Source organism: Gilbertella persicaria (genome assembly GCF_025201335.1).
Source record: "Gilbertella persicaria strain CBS 190.32 chromosome Unknown B0P05scaffold_39, whole genome shotgun sequence".
In the NCBI taxonomy this organism is placed as follows: Eukaryota; Fungi; Mucoromycota; class Mucoromycetes; order Mucorales; family Choanephoraceae; genus Gilbertella; species Gilbertella persicaria.
In genome coordinates, this window is record NW_026252000.1 from 22,437 (window position 1) to 40,358 (window position 17,922).

Here is a 17,922-nt window from a genome sequence, read left to right on the forward strand (position 1 = left end):
GTTCTCTGAGTTTCAATTAATGACGTGGTCTTACGCCATATGTATTACAAATACAATAATTGTTAAGTTTATTTTAATGAAAAGCTTAATCTGCGTCTACAAACATACGAGGAGCAATATTCATAGCCATTAATTCTTGGAACAAGAGTTTACATGCGTATGGGATATGGATTTGTGAAATTCTGGTCTTGTTCTTACATGCGCGACATTCAAAATTGTTCTTTTTCAAATTGGCAATGGCCATTAAACCACAAATATCACATACATGGACACGATAAGCATCTGAAGCATCAAACAAACGTTCTTTCAAGAATTGAGCAACACCATGACTGATCATACTAAACAAGGACAATTAATTATAGGTGCTTCCATATTCATGAACTTACCAATCTCTTTCCATTTCACCGAAACGAAGACCACCGTCTCTTGAACGACCTTCCACAGGCTGTCTGGTCAAAATTTGTACAGGACCTCTTGCTCTACTGTGAATCTTGTCGTCTACCATGTGCTTCAAACGTTGATAGTAAGTGGGACCCAAGAACACTTGAGCATTCAATTTACGACCTGTGAATCCATTGTACATGACTTCAAACCCACGGGATTGATAGCCTTGAGCTTCTAATGCCTGTGAAATGGCTTCCACAGTCACATCTGTAAAAGGTGTAGCATCACCTTCATTACCTGTCAAAGTAGACACTTTACCCAACAGACATTCAATCATGTGGCCAATTGTCATACGGGAGGGAATAGCATGAGGATTGATAATCAAGTCGGGTGTGATACCTTCAGCAGAGAAGGGCACATCTTCTTGACGATACGTAATACCAATCGTACCCTTTTGACCGTGACGAGAAGCGAATTTATCACCCATCTGAGGTACACGGGTAGAACGAACACGCACCTTGACAAACTTGAGACCGTCTTGGTTGGTAGTCAACATGACTTGGTCTACAATACCTGTCTCTGTAGATCTGAGAGGTGTAGAAGCATCACGCTTTGTATGTGTGGTTGTTCTTTGACCCAATTCTTCAGAATCAGCAGGAATAGGTGCTGTCTTGCCAATGATAATATCATCACCAGAGACACGCGTACCAGGTGCAATCAAACCATCTTCTTCTAATTTCTCATAAGTACCGTGTTTGAGACGTAATGTGGTATCGCGAGTAGGCTTCTCAAATTCTTCCATAAACATCATGCCTGCTTTCTTTTCAGCATCCATGTAGGTACGGAAGAACAAAGATCTAAAGAGACCACGATCAATACTACTTTGGTTCATAATAACTGAATCTTCTTGATTATAGCCAGAGTAACACAAGATGGCCACAATGGCATTTTGACCAGCAGGCAGTTCTCTGAAACGCAAGAATTCCATGGAGCGAGTGGTCGTCAAGGGCTTTTGAGGATAGTACAGAATATTGGCCAGTGTGTCCATACGAGTTTGGAAATTCGTCAGGTAAACACCCATGGCTTGTTTACCCATAGCAGATTGATAGGTGTTACGAGGAGACTGATTATGGTCTGGGAAAGGAATGATACTAGCACAGATACCGAGAATCATACTGGGATGAATTTCACAGTGAGTCCAGGTATGAGAGTAGCTGCCTGTTTGTGATTTCACACGACTGGCTAAATCTCTGTTTTCTTGAAGAGGGGCACCGTATTGGGCTGTCATGCGGGATTCAGCCAAGTCCTCAGGGGTCATACAGATCATGGCTGTCTCTTCTTCATCAGCATCCACATATTCAACCACACCATCTGCAATCAAATTCTGCCAGCCATATTCATCTTCTGTGTCTTGAAGACGGATGATATGTTCACGGTTCAACTTGAGCTGTTGATTTTCAACCAAGAACAGAGGTCGACAACAACGACCAGCGTCTGTGTACATTCGAAGTTCCTTTTCACGAATGTCACGTACGATGCTGACTTCAGGCGAAATATCAACTGAACGTCGCATCTGCTTAAGCGAATGAATCAATTCTCCAGGGTCACGATGAATACCAATCCAGACACCATTGACAAAGACCTTGGTGGCATCAGCAATACTGTTGGCACTCAATTCTTCCAAGTTCTCCATAGCCCATTCTTCCAAGAACATGATCAAAGGCGTAGCAGAAGAACCCACAGAGATATAAGACATCAAAGCCAAATTCTTAACCAGACCACACGCTTGACCTTCAGGTGTTTCGGCAGGACAGACAAGACCCCAATGGGTGTTGTGCAACTGACGAGGTTTGGCAATCTTACCATCACGGCCAATAGGTGTATTACAACGACGCAAATGGGATAAAGTAGAAGCAAATGTGTATCTGTTCAATACTTGAGATACACCAGCACGAGACTGCATGGCTTTCTTTTGATCACCCCAGTTACCTGTGGCCAAAGAGTACTTGAGACCATTGGTGATCGTGTTGGACTTGACAGCCAATGTCAGGTTGAATTCTCTGCTGGACTCAATACACTTCTGCAAGTACTTGGCCACATCTTTTGTCAGTTTCTTAAACAAAAGTCTGAACAAACCAGCCATCAAGGGACCAGCCAAATCCATACGCTTCTTACCGTAATGATCACGGTCATCGAGTTCACGACGCTCAAGAGCAGCCAGCAATAAACGATGAATCATGTAACCAAAGAAATAAGATTTACGTGTCTCTGTCTTGTAAGCTGTACCCACATGAGGCAAAAGTTCCTTTTGAAGGATTTCAGAGGCATACTTGATACGCTTCTCTCGGGTAGCACCCACTGTTGTCCCTCTCTTACCAATGAAATCAAGGGCCACATCATGGTCTTGAATCACAAAGGCTTCTTCAATAGAAGGTTTAAGTAGTTCAAGCATCTCATAATCATTACGGTCATAACAGATATGCTCCAATACATCTCTGTCAGCAACTTGACCCAATGCACGAAACACAATCACAATAGGGACTTCAGAGCGAATATAAGGTAAAGCAGCACGAATGCATTGACCAGAAGAACCGCGTTCAGCAGAAGGTCGCATCATCTTGATAAATAAAGGAGAAGCATTCTTGGATCCCTTTTCAGGTTGAGATCTGATTTCAGCCGTGTATTGAATATTGGAAGGTGGTGCCTTGGAGAACACATAGACTGTATTGGTAGCCATACGTTCTTGAGCAATCAAGACCTTTTCAGAACCATTGATGACAAAATAACCACCCATATCAAAAGAACATTCGTTTAATTCATGCATTGAACTCTCAGGCATATCATGAAGAATACAATACGTGGATCGAAGCATAATAGGCACCTAGATAGTTTGTTATTCTGGATGTGTCTAAGAATTGATTGTTTTACCTTGCCAATAAACACTTTTGTCATAGGTGCGTGTTCAGACCCATTTTCGTCTTGGAAAAGGTCATTGGGGTTTCTGTTGGGGTTGTTGGGATCATAAGGGACTGCAATCTGTGTTCTTTTGCTCATATCCACATAGAGAGGAGAAGCATATCTTATTCATCATTGTTCAGTATCTGATTATAGTCTAGTATACCAAACTTACGTTAAATTACGAATGCGAGCTTCTTGAGGAAACATGGGTTGCGTACTACCATCTGCTTCTGTCATGGTAGGCTTTGACAGATAGATTTGACCGAAATCAATAATATATCGTTTCTAGTCAAATGTTAGCTTACATGATGTCTGTAGGGGTCATACTTACTGTCACATCACCATCACCACCCACATGCTGAAGTACAAGGTTTGAATTTTCATCCACTAATTCTTGCATTGTATTCTGTACAAATTCATCAAACGAATCTAATTGTTGTCTGACAAGACCTTTTTCTTCAAAAAACGAAGAAATGACTGTCCAACAGTCTTCTTGGCTATTGGAAAAAGCGTTAACAGTTTTTGTCTTGTTGTCATATAACCTACGTAATAGGCTCGTCTTCATAGATTTCTTCACCATCAGGAAGGAAATACTCTACATATCCATGCTTAGTTCTATTTGCGTGTTATTCAGTCTTATTACCATTCTCTGCCATTCGGTAACTGTCATCCATAATATCCGTCATGTTATATATACAATGTTCTTTTTTTTTTTAGACAAAAAAAAATATATAGAATGAAGCTAATAAAATGAAAACGTCAGTCATCATGCCAAACAATCAACACACGATATATACACAACTAGCAAAAAAGAAGAACAAAAAGGAATGAAAAAGAAAAAAAGGAATCCTACACAAGAAGATCGAGTGTATAGAAAAAGAAAAAGTTTGAAATACAACCCGCGCAGCGAGAGAAAGAAGGAAAGCGAGGAGACGAAAGAAAGCGCGATAAAAAAAAAAAGAGCCAAGTCACACACACACACACACACACGCTTATAAAATAATAACTCCGCTATGTTGTATCTTCTCTCATCTTTCTTTTTTTTTTCCTCTTATGAATTCCTATGAATGTGGATGTGATACAATACATGATAAACAGAGCCACATACTTGAATACCATATAAAAGATATACTCAAAGGTAAAATTCAGCCTGTATTTCAACACCAAGCCAATGTACACTCTTCACTTGTCAAAAGACCAAATTTAAAATATGGCACAGAACCAGACTTGCACGAAAATCAACCATGGAAACAACAAGAGATACTCGAGACCTTATGTTGGATTACTCGGGAAACAAGTGTAAGCCAATCAGAACAAAGACAGCCTATTGATATATGCTTCATAGTCCACTGTACTACAAGACAGCATACATTTACTGTTGCCTCCTCTCTTGATTGTATTGGATGATTATGATCCAGACTATAAGAAACAAGGTGTAGTTATGGTGCATGACATGATACTCAAATTAGACGCTTCATTTGTGTCAAGTTATGGCCTAGACAATCTATTTCTTGAGGTAAGGCTTATCCCTCTATGCCAATTGATCCTTAATGTGCCTCTAGTCTTTATTCAAATGCTTGACTTATCTATCTCAAGAAAGAGATGTTGAGTTATTACAAGCCACTTATCCTTGTATCCTTGACCTGATAGCCAAAGTCAAAAAGAACCGTATTCAACTCTATGAACGCGTCTTGACAGAAGGTGTCTTGACAGGCTTTTCTTATGCTGGACAAAAAATCAAGTTTTTGCCTATTCTGATAGTACCTATTGGTACATTATACCAAGCATTGGGCATCTTGGGTGTTCAATATCTCAAGGCCCTTGTGCCTGTCTTGACAGATGCTTTATGTATGGTATCATCTCATCCAAAATTAAAACAGATCCATGTACTGGCTGCACACGCTTTAAGGGTTGTCATAAAGACATGTTGGCCACGGTATGTTATTATGCAATCAACATGGTCTTTACTGATATTGAATCTAGTATTCCATATTACAAAGGTAGGATCATGGCAAGTATTGCTAAATCATGGACATTTTACTATGAACAAAAAGGTAAACAATAAACATTAACATACGCTCTCTTATTGACAACTATAGATAGATCAAGCCATGTGTGATGACATCAAACAAGTCTATCAAGTATTTGAAGCTGCTTGTCAAGGACAACACAAAGTAAGCTTTTATTTTATTATTTAATATTAACATATATCTTTCAAGTTGGATCAAGAAGCACTCTTGTCTTTCAATCCAACCCTTTTTCAACCTCTCTTTTTTTAATAAAATTTAGCATGTTGATCAGGAATCACTAAACAACGAATGCCGAGATAATTACAAATGCTGTCAATCACAAGAACAGCCCAACGTAAATACAAGACCAAAGATACAAAGAAATAAACAATAATATACACATATTCTGTTTCGGGTGTAAACAGAGGGATCCTAATAGAACATGAATACAGTCATCATGCTATGCTATACTTACATGGTGGTGACATAAGGCACATTGGCCACAATAGCACCTATCACAAGTGGGATCAATAGTCCAGTGGGAGGAGGTGTGTCCGATTTGGTCAAATGGGCTAAAATAATCTTGGAACAAATACGACCAAAGACAACACCTACAGCTAACAAATAAAGAGCATAATATTCATGAGAAAGAATAAACGAAAATGGAGAAATGACCCATAAATAAAATGAGACTGTATAGACTGTGATTTGCCAATTGTCATAGACCATAGACTGAATAAAAGGCTTGTTGTTTGATTTGCATGCTTGATACATACGATAAAAGCTAGAACAACATAAATCAACACGCCTTAAGGAGAGAACACTTACCATACAGGCACATGCGTCAATAAGAACAAGGCAACAAGCAGCCACAGGTAGAGATCAATCAGCCTCACTGATGCCATGTTTGTGGGTGTACTTTCCATCAAATCCCCCAACTGGGATTGCCAAATCATTGGACCATACAGACCAGAGATAATATACATGATACAGAGCATACATACACCTTCTGTAGGTACATTGATATAACCCAAATACAAAGTACCTGTGTGATACTCTTCAATCGTAGACAGATAAAATCCCACCATAGCAATCGCATACACAATCACAGAAGCATGCGAATGACCCAAACCAAGAGCAGCCATTTGAATAATGGCTGCAAACGAACAGTTGAGTGCATCACAGCCATGATCAAATAATTCACCCAACGGACTTGATGTACCTGTCCTTCTGGCTTGGCGGCCATCTACATTATCAAAAGTGGAATATAGCCATAGACCAATAGAAAATGAGAAATAGATCCATGCAGGACCAGCTTCAGAGGCTTCCATCGTAGGTACATAGACAAGCACAAGTATAACATTGAAGATCATGAACATAAGACCTGTCAGGGTGATCAAGTTGGGACTATGTAAGTTTAGTGTGTTGATAAAGACATAGCAGATTATTTACGCCATATTCAAAGGAAAGAGTTCAATAGCAAAGTCCCAATAGTGTCGAAGTACATATTTAGTTAGAAAAGACTTGTCTATACTTGAATACTTGTATAGCTTCAAGTTAGCCAGTTGTTTGTCTGTCAACACGGGTGATCCCATATTGTCTGTTTAAGAAAAAAAAAAAAAAGGGGGGAGGGGAGCGGAAGGAAAGAAAGGCTTATAATTTTAAGAGGAGAGTAGATAAACTTTATTGTCCAAGAACAGCCAGCATATCTTGAACATTGGTAAACTTTTCACGGGGTTTACCTAGTTTGGCTCCCATAGCAAATTCAGCTGCCTCAATCTTCTTCCAATCTTGGTAACTGACAGGTTGAATTTGACGTTCTTGCATGATAGACTGAAGCCCTTCTGCACCTGCCTTATTAGAATGGACCAGCATGGGCTTTTGTTGCTTTAGATCATTTACTATAGTATCTGCTGTCTCATAGGCATCTGCCATTGTAGACACAATCACACCAGTGGGACCTCGCTTCAACCAGCCAGCTGTATACATACCATTCAATTCATGACCATCTTGATCCATTATTTTACCAAAACGGTTAGGTACACGCCCTTGACGGTGATCAAACGGAATACCTTGAATAGGTATACTTTTATAACCAATACTTGTCAAGACTAAACCACACATCTGTGTTTCATATTCACCTGTACCAACAGCCTTTGGATGTTCTAATGGACCTTCTAAACGATTGATTTCGTATTGAATACCAGTCACTCTATTTGTATCGTTGGTCAAGATTTGGACAGGACTACGCAAAAACTTGGCTGTCCATGATTTTTCGGCTTGTTTCGTAGGTGAGCCTTTTTCCAAAAGGGCCATCAGTCGTTTCCATGCTCTGTTTTTGTTAATGACAGCTTCTGATGCTTGAATTTGACTATGGATGAAATCCATATCTGCATTGAATTGTACACCGGGAATAGACATTTGTTCTCTTAGTTCTTTTGAAGTAAATGAGACCTATAGGTTTCTTTGAGTCTTTGGTCATCAGCTTCTTTTCTTACCTGCACAGGTCCTCTTCTACCAACGACATGAACATGCTTAATTTTACTTTTAGAGAGTGCTTCGAGAGCATATTCTGTCATGTCTGTCTTGCGCAATTCATCCACAGGGGTCAATAGGATACGTGCAATATCCAGTGCTACATTGCCCTGACCCACTACAACTGCTGTCTCAGTATCTTGCAGGGGCAATCGAAGGTCTTTGAATTCAGGATGTCCGTTATACCACCCTACAAAGCTTCGGGCCGACTCAACGCCGTAAGCATCTTCACCGGGGATGCCCATCTTTCTATCTTCACTCGCGCCATAGGATAATAAGACAGCATCAAAATGAGCTTGAAGGTCTTGTATACTTAAACTCTGGCTCGAACCCGTACCAATAGGGACATTACCAAAGAAACGGATCCGATCGTCTTCGGCCACTTTGTCAAATGTGGTCATGACATTCTAATGAAAAGCATCAGTATTCCCTTGTTAGGTTTTTTCTACCTACCTTCACTTCAGGGTGATCAGGTGCAACACCAAAACGAACAAGACCATGCGGTACAGGTAAACTGTCAAACATGCTTATGTGTGAATCAGGCCATTCCTTTAATAAACGATGGGCTGTATAGAAACCTGCAGGACCACTACCTACAATCGCTAGTTTGAAAGGGTTATGATGAACAGCTGTTGAGAATGCTCTTGCGATGAGAGTCATAAAAGTATAAAGTGTGAATGTGACAGCGTCTTCTGCAAGTGGGGGGGGAGAGGTACCTTTTTTATAGACCAAAGAAATTAGGGTTTGTCCAATCAGAATGGATGACTAATACACAGTTTCATTTCATATACCTATGCTAAACACAATAACACATTTATGCTACGATGGACCTTACTAGTCATACTCTCTTTATGTAACAAGACATACTGAACTCTCTTTTTTGTGAAAACAATACTGTTTTCAAACACAGGTCAATAAAAAGGGCGCATAACTTTCAATTCCCCCTTTTTTTTACCTTCTTTCCATGTTGGAGTTTATTCCGGGAGAAATCTTTGTGGTAGGAGTTGTCTTGCTTATTACCATCATTGCCTATTCTTCACAACTTGTTTTATTTTTACCTGCTTATGGCTGGTGGAGTATAACAAGTCTCGTTATGTTACTGCCTTTCAATGTATTGGTTATTATGACATACTACAACTATTATCTCTCAGTTACTACTGATCCTGGCAAGATTCCATCCAACTGGGTAAGTTCTACTTTGAATCCTAGACGCATAACACTTTCTTTCTGTAGGAACCACCTTCTTCTCTTGTCATGTCAAAAGAAATCACGTCTGAAGGCATCACAGGTCCACGGTACTGTAAGACATGCAAAGTATATAAACCACCACGAAGTCACCATTGTCGATACTGCAAGCGCTGTGTGTTAAAAATGGATCACCATTGTCCTTGGATCAATAATTGTGTAGGATACGACAATCATGGACATTTTGTTCGGTTTATTATTTATGCCGTCGTAGCTTGCTCTTACGTAATTGCTCTGTTAATAGGTAGAGTAAGGGCCATCATGGAAGCCATTCGCCATTTTCAGGTAAATTCAATCTATGGGAACAAGGATGGCTAAATAAGCATATCTATAGTTTGATGCTGAGCCAAACACACTTCAGATTATATTTATGGTCCTCAATTTTGTATTGGCATTTATTGTGGTATTCTGTGTAGGCATCTTGACAGTGTATCAGTTGTATTGTCTATCCAGGAACCAGAGCAATATTGAGGCATGGGAAAGAAGCAAAGTAGAAGGGTTGATCAGACGAGGCAAGATTCTACCTATTCAGTATCCTTTTGATCTAGGGATCTATCGCAATCTATGTGAAGTATTAGGTCCTCAGCCTTTGACTTGGCTTTGGCCTAAACCAATGCAAGGGGATGGTCTTTCTTTCCCTGTGACACTGGGCACAGATCCTCGACTACCTTATTATTGGCCACCTCGCGATCCTGATGATTTAAGGCCCTCTATCTTTTCTTCAAAATACAAACGACAGCAAGAAACACAGCGATTATTAGCGCAAGATCCTAATGCAGTGATATCAGAAGACGAGTCAGAAGGGTATTATGATTCAGGCAGTTTTGTATCAGACAGTGATGCTGATTATTCCATTGATGATGAAGAAGAAGGTGTTCGACGATTTGTCAGTCATAGTGTCTATGATTTATCAGGCACATCTTGTGCTGAGCATAAACAACAGTATAACAGAAGGACATATCATAGAGAAGATCAAGATACTGAAGAAGAAGAAGATTCAATTCCTTTATCCACGTTGGCCACAAGAAAGAAGATGCCCTCTTCTAAAGAAGACTAAATGAACAAGCTTTCTTTTTTTTATATATAAACATTTTTCTAAACAATTATTATGTATACATTTTAACCAGTCAAGGTATCAACCAAAACACTCCAGGCACCAGCAACACCAGCACAGACACCAGCAGAAATAGCAACAGCACGGGGACCTGTAAAATCATTAATAAACCATACTCTCACTTTTCTTCTTTCTTTCTTTCTTTCTTTCTTTCTCTCTCTCTCTCTCTCTCTTTCCATTCACTTACCAGCAGTACTCTTGAAGAGAGCACCAGCAGCAGCACCAGCACCAATACTGTTAAAGATATCATGGGTACCTCTTGAATAATCCAACAATGAATTAGCACCATTATAAACCATGGCAATCACACCAACAGCATTACCCACACCGGGACCTCTACGAGTAATTGTGTTGAGAGTCGTGTTGAGACGCACACGAGGAGCGCCTGTGCTCTTCTTAAGACCTTCTGCCAAGCCATAAGCACCACCCAAAGTCAAGCCTGCTAAATACGTAGTACCTGTACCATAACACATATCGTCTGTCCAATTACGAGAGGGTGCAAAACCACCACTAGAAGAAACAGGTGCACTATCTTCAATTTGCAAGAAATCAAGGCCTTGAAGAGACATGGGTTGAAGTTTATTGGCGTCCAAGCTAATACTTGACATAAAGTCAGGCATTTTTTCGTAACCAGAGTCTTCTAAACCAAATGAATTTTGTTGTTCTTGTTCAAAAGTGTTTGCAGTGGGTGAATACAAGTCTTCTTCATATTGTTGTTGTGTAGGTTGTTCAGTAGTGCTGCTAGATCCAAAGCCAAAAATACCCATCTTTTTGAATTTCTTCTTGTTTTGCGGGGGTGTAAAAAAGAAAGAGAAAAAAGTCTTTTTTTTTGTGCTAAAAATGTTCGAGGGAGTTGATGTCCCGGTGGATACTGAAACCAATTGATATTTGAAACACCGAACTCTCCTCTTCCATGACACTCATCATTTATCCTATCCAAAGCTGTCCTTTTTGACCTCAAAAGTACCAAGTAGCATAATATGATATGCTCTTCTATACTATAACAATCAAATGATACTAGTAGAAGTATCTACTTACTAGTAAATGTCTACCGAAAAAGACCTCCTTTGTGTTATTCACAGTGTACAATCAGCTTTGATTGCGTTTTTGAAGCCAATACTCAAATCAAGCTCACTTTTTCGTCTTAGTAAACTTACTTTATTTTCTTCAGAGATACATAGAAATGATCCTACCTGATTTCGGTTGGATAAGATCTATATTGGGTCTTTCCAAAATTTTCTGATCGAGTTTTGTTTTTTTTTCATCTTCACGGACCTCCGTGAATCCCCCATCGATCAAGAAATAGGTTTTACACGACAGCCAAACCAATGGTACCGTTCGATTCCTGGACTCAAAAGAACATGTTTTAAATGAAAAAGAGACGATTTTCATAGTCTGGTTGTCGAGCAATGGTCTATCAAAGATTGGCTTGTTTAAGCTGTGTTTTGAGCATTTTTGCTCTAAATGTCATATAGAACATGTTAGCAATGAGCTTAAAAAAGTACGATATGTTATTTCGAGTGCCAAAAAAACATGAAGATATAGAAATATAGGCATTTTTTAGTGTGAATGTGAGAGTAAATGAACCTAGGACATACGGGATGGCTACACGCGGAGATTGAAAATGAAAGCAAATCTAAATCTTCTCGCTGCATTAGAATTGCCTTTCAGGTCTATTTTTGGAGCTGCTCTCTGCTATCAGTTGCTCGTAATATGATGTACCGATTTCTTGTTTCCAAACTACCTATAAGCCAATTTCTTCACTCCATAATCCCTGATACGTTCCCCTCGCCTCTTTGTCCAATTTGCACAATTCATCTTGGAAATGAACATCTCCCTTTCTATTGTCCGCCAAAGTTTTTCTGGAACAGTCTCATTTTCGAATTTCTTTGGCCTACGACCACTGTCGAAGATGTTATTCAGACACTTGTTAAACCAAACTTCTCGAGAATAGATTGTTTACGAAAGAAACACTTAACCGTTGTTGACATTGTCATTGACGCCCTCTCGCAAGTCTGGAAAACACACTGGAGATCTGTAATTGACAGCATCTCTTTTGATGCCTACTCCATCCTACAACAAGCACATACTTCTTTACAGCTGCTTGCAGATGAAAAGCAAGTACACACAAGACTGTAATCCTTATTTTACCTTTTTTCCACTCATAACAGTGGCATACTTTTCATTTTATTCTATCTAGTTAATTTGTAGCATAATCGCATAATATAATTCCGTATAAATTGCGCCCGTTTCTTGAGTGTCATTAGGGTAACTTTACGCGGAGCAATGATAGAAATCACTAAGAAAAAAAAAGGCTGCATTAGAACCAATCTTTTGCTGAGTACTGCATAAAGACGCGGCTTTTTGGTTTTAATGCAGTAGCAAAAATTGTAGAACTTCAATTTCCAAGTCTATTGATATAAAGAACATAATAGCTTTGCTGATAAAGTATTGAGCAAATAAGCAAAAATGTATATGAGGTTTTTTGCTCCTATCACATCATTTTCATGGTAGAACAGGTAATTAAATGCATTGAACAAAAGCTAGAGCTTCTTGCGCACATTTTGAGTATTTGAAATTGACAATGGCTCTCTTTTTCACCTTGTAATGTCAAGTAGAAGATCAAAGGTTGGCAAAATTACGATTTTTATAGGTAATATCCTTTGATCAAAAGGCATATTTTGGCCTAATTCTACTAGTCGTTTCTTTTTGGTCCAAATCAACACCAAAAGTACCTCTTGCGTTAATAAACATTATTTATAGGTATTTAGAGCATTGCTGCGTGTATAGACAGGCTCTACGCTCTCTTTGTTTGCATAATTTTTGCTAGAGAGGATGCATCTATTTCAAGAGGTGCTATTTATTTGTATAATCAAATGAAATCAATGACATCTTACGACTAAGAAGAACTTATTCATCATATACATACCTCATGAAAGGACGCAATAATCAATAAACTTATTTCTCTTTCTCTTAAATTCAATATGCATACATAAAAATGATTACTTTTCTTAAGTGCTTTCCAACGTAATTTGTTCATTGTAGAGTTATGCTACGTTTCTCTTTATTGGTATAAACAAGATGATACAGTATTGTCATCTATTCATAATATTCCTCATCATCATCGTCTTCTTCATAAGGGTCGTCCTCTTCATCATCCATAATATTTCTTGTTCTTGATCGCTTTTTACGATTAGATGCAGGCTTGTTCTTATATCGACTGGGCAGTGATGTCTCCTGTGGCGCATAGTTTGTAAAAATATTTTCATTCATGGCTCTTTGATGATACAGGTTGGGCAATGCACCCCCAGGACATTGTCGTTCAAGTTCTTGATCAAATATTTTCTATGGGATATATTAGTATCCATAGGACTGATGACTGCTAAAATACTTACTTGCATTTCATTCGCATCCTCATATACAACAGATCCTTCTTCATTAAAAGTACGAGCATTTTCAAACATCAAATGGAAATCACTTTCAAATTCGGCTACTGTCTCATAATAGCTTGAATGAATACGCTCTTTGATCATGTTCATTGAAATGGGATTCTTGATTAAAGTGTAGTAAAGAGGGTATTCCTTCTTACTGACTAAATCCATGAACAATTCACATCTTGGACGATAAGACTCTTCATCTTCCTCAACGGCTTCTTCAACAGCTTTGTAACATGCTTCAAATACTCGAGTTAACTGTTGTCTAATCAATGGTGGAACACGATCGACTTGTTCTACTTTGTTTCGCTTTCTGCCCGTCTAACAAAAAGAAAAAGAGTATAAGTTATGGTTTATGTAGGAACTACATTTCTTACTTCGCTTGTCTTTTTATCGCCCCCTCGTTTTCTGCCTTGTTCCCCTTGCTCTGATGCTTGGTTCTGTCGTCTTTTTGATCGACTCTTTGTTGCTTCCTCTTCCTCTTCTCTTTCAAGAGCCTATACAAGTAATTGGATATATACTCTAAATCTCTCAAACACACACTTACTTCGAGCCATTCTTCTTCTGTCAACCCATCATCATAACGTACTTCTTCTTTTGCTCTACGTCCTCTTCCAAATTCAAGAATAGAGTCTTCATTTACAGCCATAGTCTGATCTTGTGTTAAGATATCAGGTAATTCATCCTCTTGAATCAATCTCTCTAATCGCTTTTTGTAACCTCGACGTGCATACATGTCTGTCTCAGCTCTCTCTCTCTCAAGATCAATCTTCTTGAAAATGACCATATCTTCATCAGACCGTTTCAACATTTCATTCAATTCTTCATCGTCTGCTTCTTCGTCCAGTTCATCATCATTGCCTCCATCAATTTTGTCTTCCAATAAATTTCTCAAGAAGGCTTCACGGTCTTCCTCTGTACTTCGATTATCAAATTTACCAGCCTGAATGACCTTGCCATCAATATCCAGCTTATATTGTGCTCTTGCTAGAATGTTTTCTTCAATTGAATTACTCGTAATCAAACGAAAAATACGGACTTCTTTTGTTTGACCAATACGGTGAGCACGGTCTTGTGCCTGAAGATCTTGATGAGGGTTCCAATCCGAGTCAAAAATAATGACTGTATCAGCTGTCTGCAGATTAAGGCCAAGGCCACCTGCTCTTGTACTGAGTAAGAAGACAAAATAAGGAGAGTTAGGTTGATTGAATTGATGAAGTAAGGCAGATCGTTCTTCAGATTTAGTGGAACCGTCAAGACGCAAATAACGATAGTTACGCCAGTTGAGATAGTCTTCCATGATGCTCATGATACGTGTCATTTGGAAAAAGATCAAGACACGGTGCCCTGTTCGTTTGAGTTTGGCTAGCATGCGGTCCAAGAGTTCGAATTTACCAGAGCAACGGTAAAGCAGCTCGTTGGATTTACCACTTGGGTTCAATGTGTTTTCAACACCTTCAAAAGCGAATGGATGGTTGCATACTTTACGAAGCTGCATCAGTGTATTATTGAGTCCTCGGACAGGAATTAGGCTATAAACAATGTAAGGAAGAGTATAACACACAGACATACTTACGCATTCTGACCATTGTTTGTATAGATATCACAATTTCTTTTCAATTGATGGTAAATCTTGAGTTGCAAAGAAGATAGTTTGCATTTGATGATACGCTCCACCTTATCGGGCAATTCAGCTTCCACATCAGACTTGAGTCTTCTGAGCAAGAAAGGACGCAATACTTTATGAAGACGCTTGATAATCAACAGTTGTTCTTCTTCATTCAAGTCTACTTTGTCTTGAACACCTTGGTTTGAAAAAGGTGTATTGAACCACTCTTCAAAGCTTTTGACACTCTTGAATATCTTGGGAAGAATAAAATTGAGCAAAGCCCATAATTCAGGCAGATTGTTCTGTATAGAGTATAAATACAAGATAGCACAATAATACATGTTTTTGTTTTTACCTGAAGTGGAGTACCAGTTAAAATAAGACGATAGCGAGTATAATAATGTTGTCTTAAGGACACGGTCAGTTTAGAATTAGCATTCTTCATACGATGGCCTTCATCCATAATCAAGTAGAGCCATTTGACTCGACTGAGTACATTCTTGTCTCGAATAATATACTCAAATGTGGTCAATAGGACATGATAACCACCACCTTTTACAACACTTGCTAGATCGCGTCTGACATGAGGAGGACCTTTATAGACAATTTTTCTGATAGAAGGAGCCCATTTATCAAATTCAAGCGTCCAGTTGGTTAATGTGCTATAGAAAGCATTAATGCTTTTTTCTTGTTATATACGAGATACTTACGACAGGGGAACAATGATAAGAAAAGGTCCATTTTGTCTTTTCATTTCAATCAAATAAGTAATCAAACTAATGGTTTGAATGGTTTTACCCAAACCCATTTCATCAGCAAGAATACCATTGAGATTGTTGTTGTAAAGAGACACCATCCATTGCAATCCTTTAATTTGATAGTCTTTCAATTTACCGCCAACCATAATGGAAGGTTGACATACCTCTTCCCGAACTTTGTGTGTAATTTGATAATAATCTGCACTTGCAGAAGCCTCTGCCTCGTCTTCATCCTATATTTTTTATATATATATATAAGCCTTGATGGTCAATAACCGTATTTACTTACTTGAATTACAGATGTACCACCAAAAGATGCCATACTTTTACTTTCATTCTGTTGGTCTTTCACAGATTTGGTCAAGGACTCCAAAAATTGTCCAGTTTGTTTCAAGAGATGTGTAAGACGAGTATCTTTGGCCTCATCAATCAATTTCAGATAAGCTTCTTCATCGTCATTCTTTAAAGCTTGAATACGTTCTTTAGCAATGCGCTCTGTACGCTTTTGCTCTTCTTTTTCAATATGGTGATGATACTGAACCACAGCACGACCTAATTTAGTCATCTTACTCTCCTTGATCTTGTTATATGCAACCAAGTTGGCACCATGTTCACAGATAGCAGAAAGACGACTTTGTTCTGCTGCACGTAAGGATTGGTATCTGTTTTGTCTCTGTTGTCTTTCAGCTGCTTCAATATGCCTTGCTTCTCTTAGCGAGAACTTCTTCATGCGTCGATAAGCTGTTCTGTCTACGGATGTGGCCAAGACAGTGGATTTGGAGACACCCAAAACAAGTTCTTGGCGCAACTGTTGTTGTTTTTGAAGTAATAAGAGCGATTTTATGCGAATTTTGTCCTTGATATTGTCTGTGGGAGAGTGGTGTTGAAGATGGTGTTGAATATGTGATTTCAGTCGATTTTCTCGTTCAGAAATAATATGGTTCGCATCAAGACCAGAAGGTAACAAGCTTGGTATTAATAGTCTTTGTTGTCTTGAGGCATGTGCATAAGATGAAATAGGTTTGGGAATCAAATTGTAAGGAGATACATAGGCATTGTAGTTGGTGCGTGCAGTTGGAATAGATGATCTTAAAGGGGAGGATATGCTTTGTTTAGATGGTTTTCTCTTGATAGGTGGAGGGGTAGTGATTTCGAGGTTGTGGGTGTTAAAGGCGAAGATTCTGCCGCGAGGGTATGAATAGGTGCCAATACAGCTTGTTGGATATGCGTGGGTAAAGGTGAATCTTTGGACAATAATTTGAATGCCATGATTTGGTATTTTAAAGCAGCTAGTTGAGCGGGTGTAAACACACTATGCTGTACACCTAAACAAAGTCAATACACATCATTTTCAATACAGTCTTACCTTCAACAGGTTGTTTTTTGATAGTAGAAGTTGGGGAAGGCACTGGTATTGGTGCTGGTTGAAAAACTGGATTATTCGGACGTCGAACATTTTGCATAAGTTTTAACTGGTAGCTTATTTGTGCAAGCTCATAATTATTTTCTTCTGTAGCTCCCATAGACTGTAGAAAACGAGCGCGCTAAAATATAGTTAGCATAAAGCGCGTATTGCTATACTTAGGCTACCTGCAATAAAGCGCTTGCTCTCGCGTTGGCATCTTTTGCGGTTCCGGAAACGAAATCGTTCAGATTAGGTTGTGTCATGGAATTCATGCGTATTTATATAGCTAAAAATGTATAAATAAGGTATATCGCTTATTTTTATAGCGTGTTTTGTACCTTTGATGCTTACACTTTTAAGGGAGAAAGCGAGAGAGAGAGAGAAGGAGGGGAGGGGGTGTAAGGTCCGCTTATGTTTGGCCGGGTTTTAAAAGCCGGGACTAAACAGAAAGTGTGCCTGATTGTAACCCTA

At 38.9% G+C, this 17,922-nt stretch overlaps 7 protein-coding genes across 7 annotated transcripts; 2 read left to right on the forward strand and 5 right to left on the reverse strand.

Annotated features, from left to right (window-relative positions):
* Positions 1-24: 24 nt before the first annotated feature.
* On the reverse strand, positions 25-4,389 carry B0P05DRAFT_553861 (DNA-directed RNA polymerase II subunit RPB2). The gene is made up of 7 exons (XM_051579622.1): positions 3,986-4,389; positions 3,889-3,937; positions 3,674-3,839; positions 3,515-3,627; positions 3,313-3,463; positions 387-3,265; positions 25-338 (listed from the first exon to the last, which is right to left on the reverse strand). Exons 1-7 carry the CDS (start codon positions 4,026-4,028, stop codon positions 86-88), a joined length of 3,654 nt encoding a protein of 1,217 aa, XP_051431957.1. The 5' UTR covers positions 4,029-4,389; the 3' UTR covers positions 25-85.
* Positions 4,160-5,898, forward strand: B0P05DRAFT_213536 (uncharacterized protein). Its single transcript, XM_051573244.1, has 7 exons — positions 4,160-4,480; positions 4,562-4,641; positions 4,688-4,858; positions 4,905-5,278; positions 5,326-5,396; positions 5,446-5,516; positions 5,562-5,898. Exons 1-7 carry the CDS (start codon positions 4,396-4,398, stop codon positions 5,619-5,621), a joined length of 912 nt encoding a protein of 303 aa, XP_051431958.1. The 5' UTR covers positions 4,160-4,395; the 3' UTR covers positions 5,622-5,898.
* B0P05DRAFT_553879 (uncharacterized protein) lies at positions 5,562-6,970 on the reverse strand. Its single transcript, XM_051579623.1, has 3 exons — positions 6,180-6,970; positions 5,827-6,135; positions 5,562-5,783 (listed from the first exon to the last, which is right to left on the reverse strand). Exons 1-3 carry the CDS (start codon positions 6,728-6,730, stop codon positions 5,618-5,620), a joined length of 1,026 nt encoding a protein of 341 aa, XP_051431959.1. The 5' UTR covers positions 6,731-6,970; the 3' UTR covers positions 5,562-5,617.
* A 41-nt stretch (positions 6,971-7,011) lies between these two features.
* On the reverse strand, positions 7,012-8,576 carry B0P05DRAFT_605417 (uncharacterized protein). The gene is made up of 3 exons (XM_051583342.1): positions 8,340-8,576; positions 7,850-8,293; positions 7,012-7,805 (listed from the first exon to the last, which is right to left on the reverse strand). Exons 1-3 carry the CDS (start codon positions 8,544-8,546, stop codon positions 7,035-7,037), a joined length of 1,422 nt encoding a protein of 473 aa, XP_051431960.1. The 5' UTR covers positions 8,547-8,576; the 3' UTR covers positions 7,012-7,034.
* Positions 8,577-8,850: 274 nt separating this feature from the next.
* Positions 8,851-10,188, forward strand: B0P05DRAFT_476090 (DHHC palmitoyltransferase-domain-containing protein; the record flags this gene model as incomplete). Its single annotated transcript, XM_051574878.1, has 3 exons — positions 8,851-9,072; positions 9,120-9,416; positions 9,466-10,188. 3 exons carry the CDS (start codon positions 8,851-8,853, stop codon positions 10,186-10,188), a joined length of 1,242 nt encoding a protein of 413 aa, XP_051431961.1.
* Positions 10,189-10,250: 62 nt separating this feature from the next.
* On the reverse strand, positions 10,251-11,012 carry B0P05DRAFT_580901 (Tim17/Tim22/Tim23/Pmp24 family-domain-containing protein; the record flags this gene model as incomplete). The annotated part of the gene is made up of 2 exons (XM_051582051.1): positions 10,251-10,336; positions 10,433-11,012. 2 exons carry the CDS (start codon positions 11,010-11,012, stop codon positions 10,251-10,253), a joined length of 666 nt encoding a protein of 221 aa, XP_051431962.1.
* A 2,261-nt stretch (positions 11,013-13,273) lies between these two features.
* On the reverse strand, positions 13,274-17,831 carry B0P05DRAFT_639913 (SNF2 family N-terminal domain-containing protein). The gene is made up of 12 exons (XM_051583729.1): positions 17,790-17,831; positions 17,637-17,737; positions 17,413-17,590; positions 17,259-17,371; positions 16,336-17,172; positions 15,999-16,279; positions 15,644-15,950; positions 15,256-15,590; positions 14,227-15,211; positions 14,057-14,176; positions 13,641-14,000; positions 13,274-13,590 (listed from the first exon to the last, which is right to left on the reverse strand). The coding sequence occupies exons 2-12, from the start codon at positions 17,721-17,723 to the stop codon at positions 13,345-13,347; spliced, it is 3,849 nt and encodes a 1,282-aa protein (XP_051431963.1). The 5' UTR covers positions 17,724-17,737; positions 17,790-17,831; the 3' UTR covers positions 13,274-13,344.
* Between the last annotated feature and the right edge of the window lie 91 nt (positions 17,832-17,922).

Excerpts from the sequence above, each read along its gene's own strand:
- B0P05DRAFT_553861 (XM_051579622.1), bottom strand. The coding sequence starts at position 4,028 with ATGACGGATATTATGGATGACAGTTACCGAATGGCAGAGAATG. Across the intron at positions 3,840-3,888 it reads TATGAAGACGAGCCTATTAC|CCAAGAAGACTGTTGGACAG; the intron begins GTAGGTTATATG and ends TTTTTCCAATAG. Across the intron at positions 3,266-3,312 it reads CAAAAGTGTTTATTGGCAAG|GTGCCTATTATGCTTCGATC; the intron begins GTAAAACAATCA and ends CAAACTATCTAG.
- B0P05DRAFT_213536 (XM_051573244.1), top strand. The coding sequence starts at position 4,396 with ATGAATTCCTATGAATGTGGATGTGATACAATACATGATAAACAGAGC. Across the intron at positions 4,859-4,904 it reads TAGACAATCTATTTCTTGAG|TCTTTATTCAAATGCTTGAC; the intron begins GTAAGGCTTATC and ends ATGTGCCTCTAG. Across the intron at positions 5,279-5,325 it reads ATAAAGACATGTTGGCCACG|TATTCCATATTACAAAGGTA; the intron begins GTATGTTATTAT and ends TATTGAATCTAG.
- B0P05DRAFT_553879 (XM_051579623.1), bottom strand. The coding sequence starts at position 6,730 with ATGTTCATGATCTTCAATGTTATACTTGTGCTTGTCTATGTACCTACG. Across the intron at positions 6,136-6,179 it reads TTGACGCATGTGCCTGTATG|CTTTTATCGTATGTATCAAG; the intron begins GTAAGTGTTCTC and ends ATGTTGTTCTAG. Across the intron at positions 5,784-5,826 it reads GTGCCTTATGTCACCACCAT|GATCCCTCTGTTTACACCCG; the intron begins GTAAGTATAGCA and ends ATGTTCTATTAG.
- B0P05DRAFT_605417 (XM_051583342.1), bottom strand. The coding sequence starts at position 8,546 with ATGACTCTCATCGCAAGAGCATTCTCAACAGCTGTTCATCATAACCCT. Across the intron at positions 8,294-8,339 it reads CTGATCACCCTGAAGTGAAG|AATGTCATGACCACATTTGA; the intron begins GTAGGTAGAAAA and ends GCTTTTCATTAG. Across the intron at positions 7,806-7,849 it reads GTAGAAGAGGACCTGTGCAG|GTCTCATTTACTTCAAAAGA; the intron begins GTAAGAAAAGAA and ends AGAAACCTATAG.
- B0P05DRAFT_639913 (XM_051583729.1), bottom strand. The coding sequence starts at position 17,723 with ATGAATTCCATGACACAACCTAATCTGAACGATTTCGTTTCCGGAACC. Across the intron at positions 14,001-14,056 it reads GCGATAAAAAGACAAGCGAA|ACGGGCAGAAAGCGAAACAA; the intron begins GTAAGAAATGTA and ends TCTTTTTGTTAG. Across the intron at positions 13,591-13,640 it reads AGGATGCGAATGAAATGCAA|AAAATATTTGATCAAGAACT; the intron begins GTAAGTATTTTA and ends TATATCCCATAG.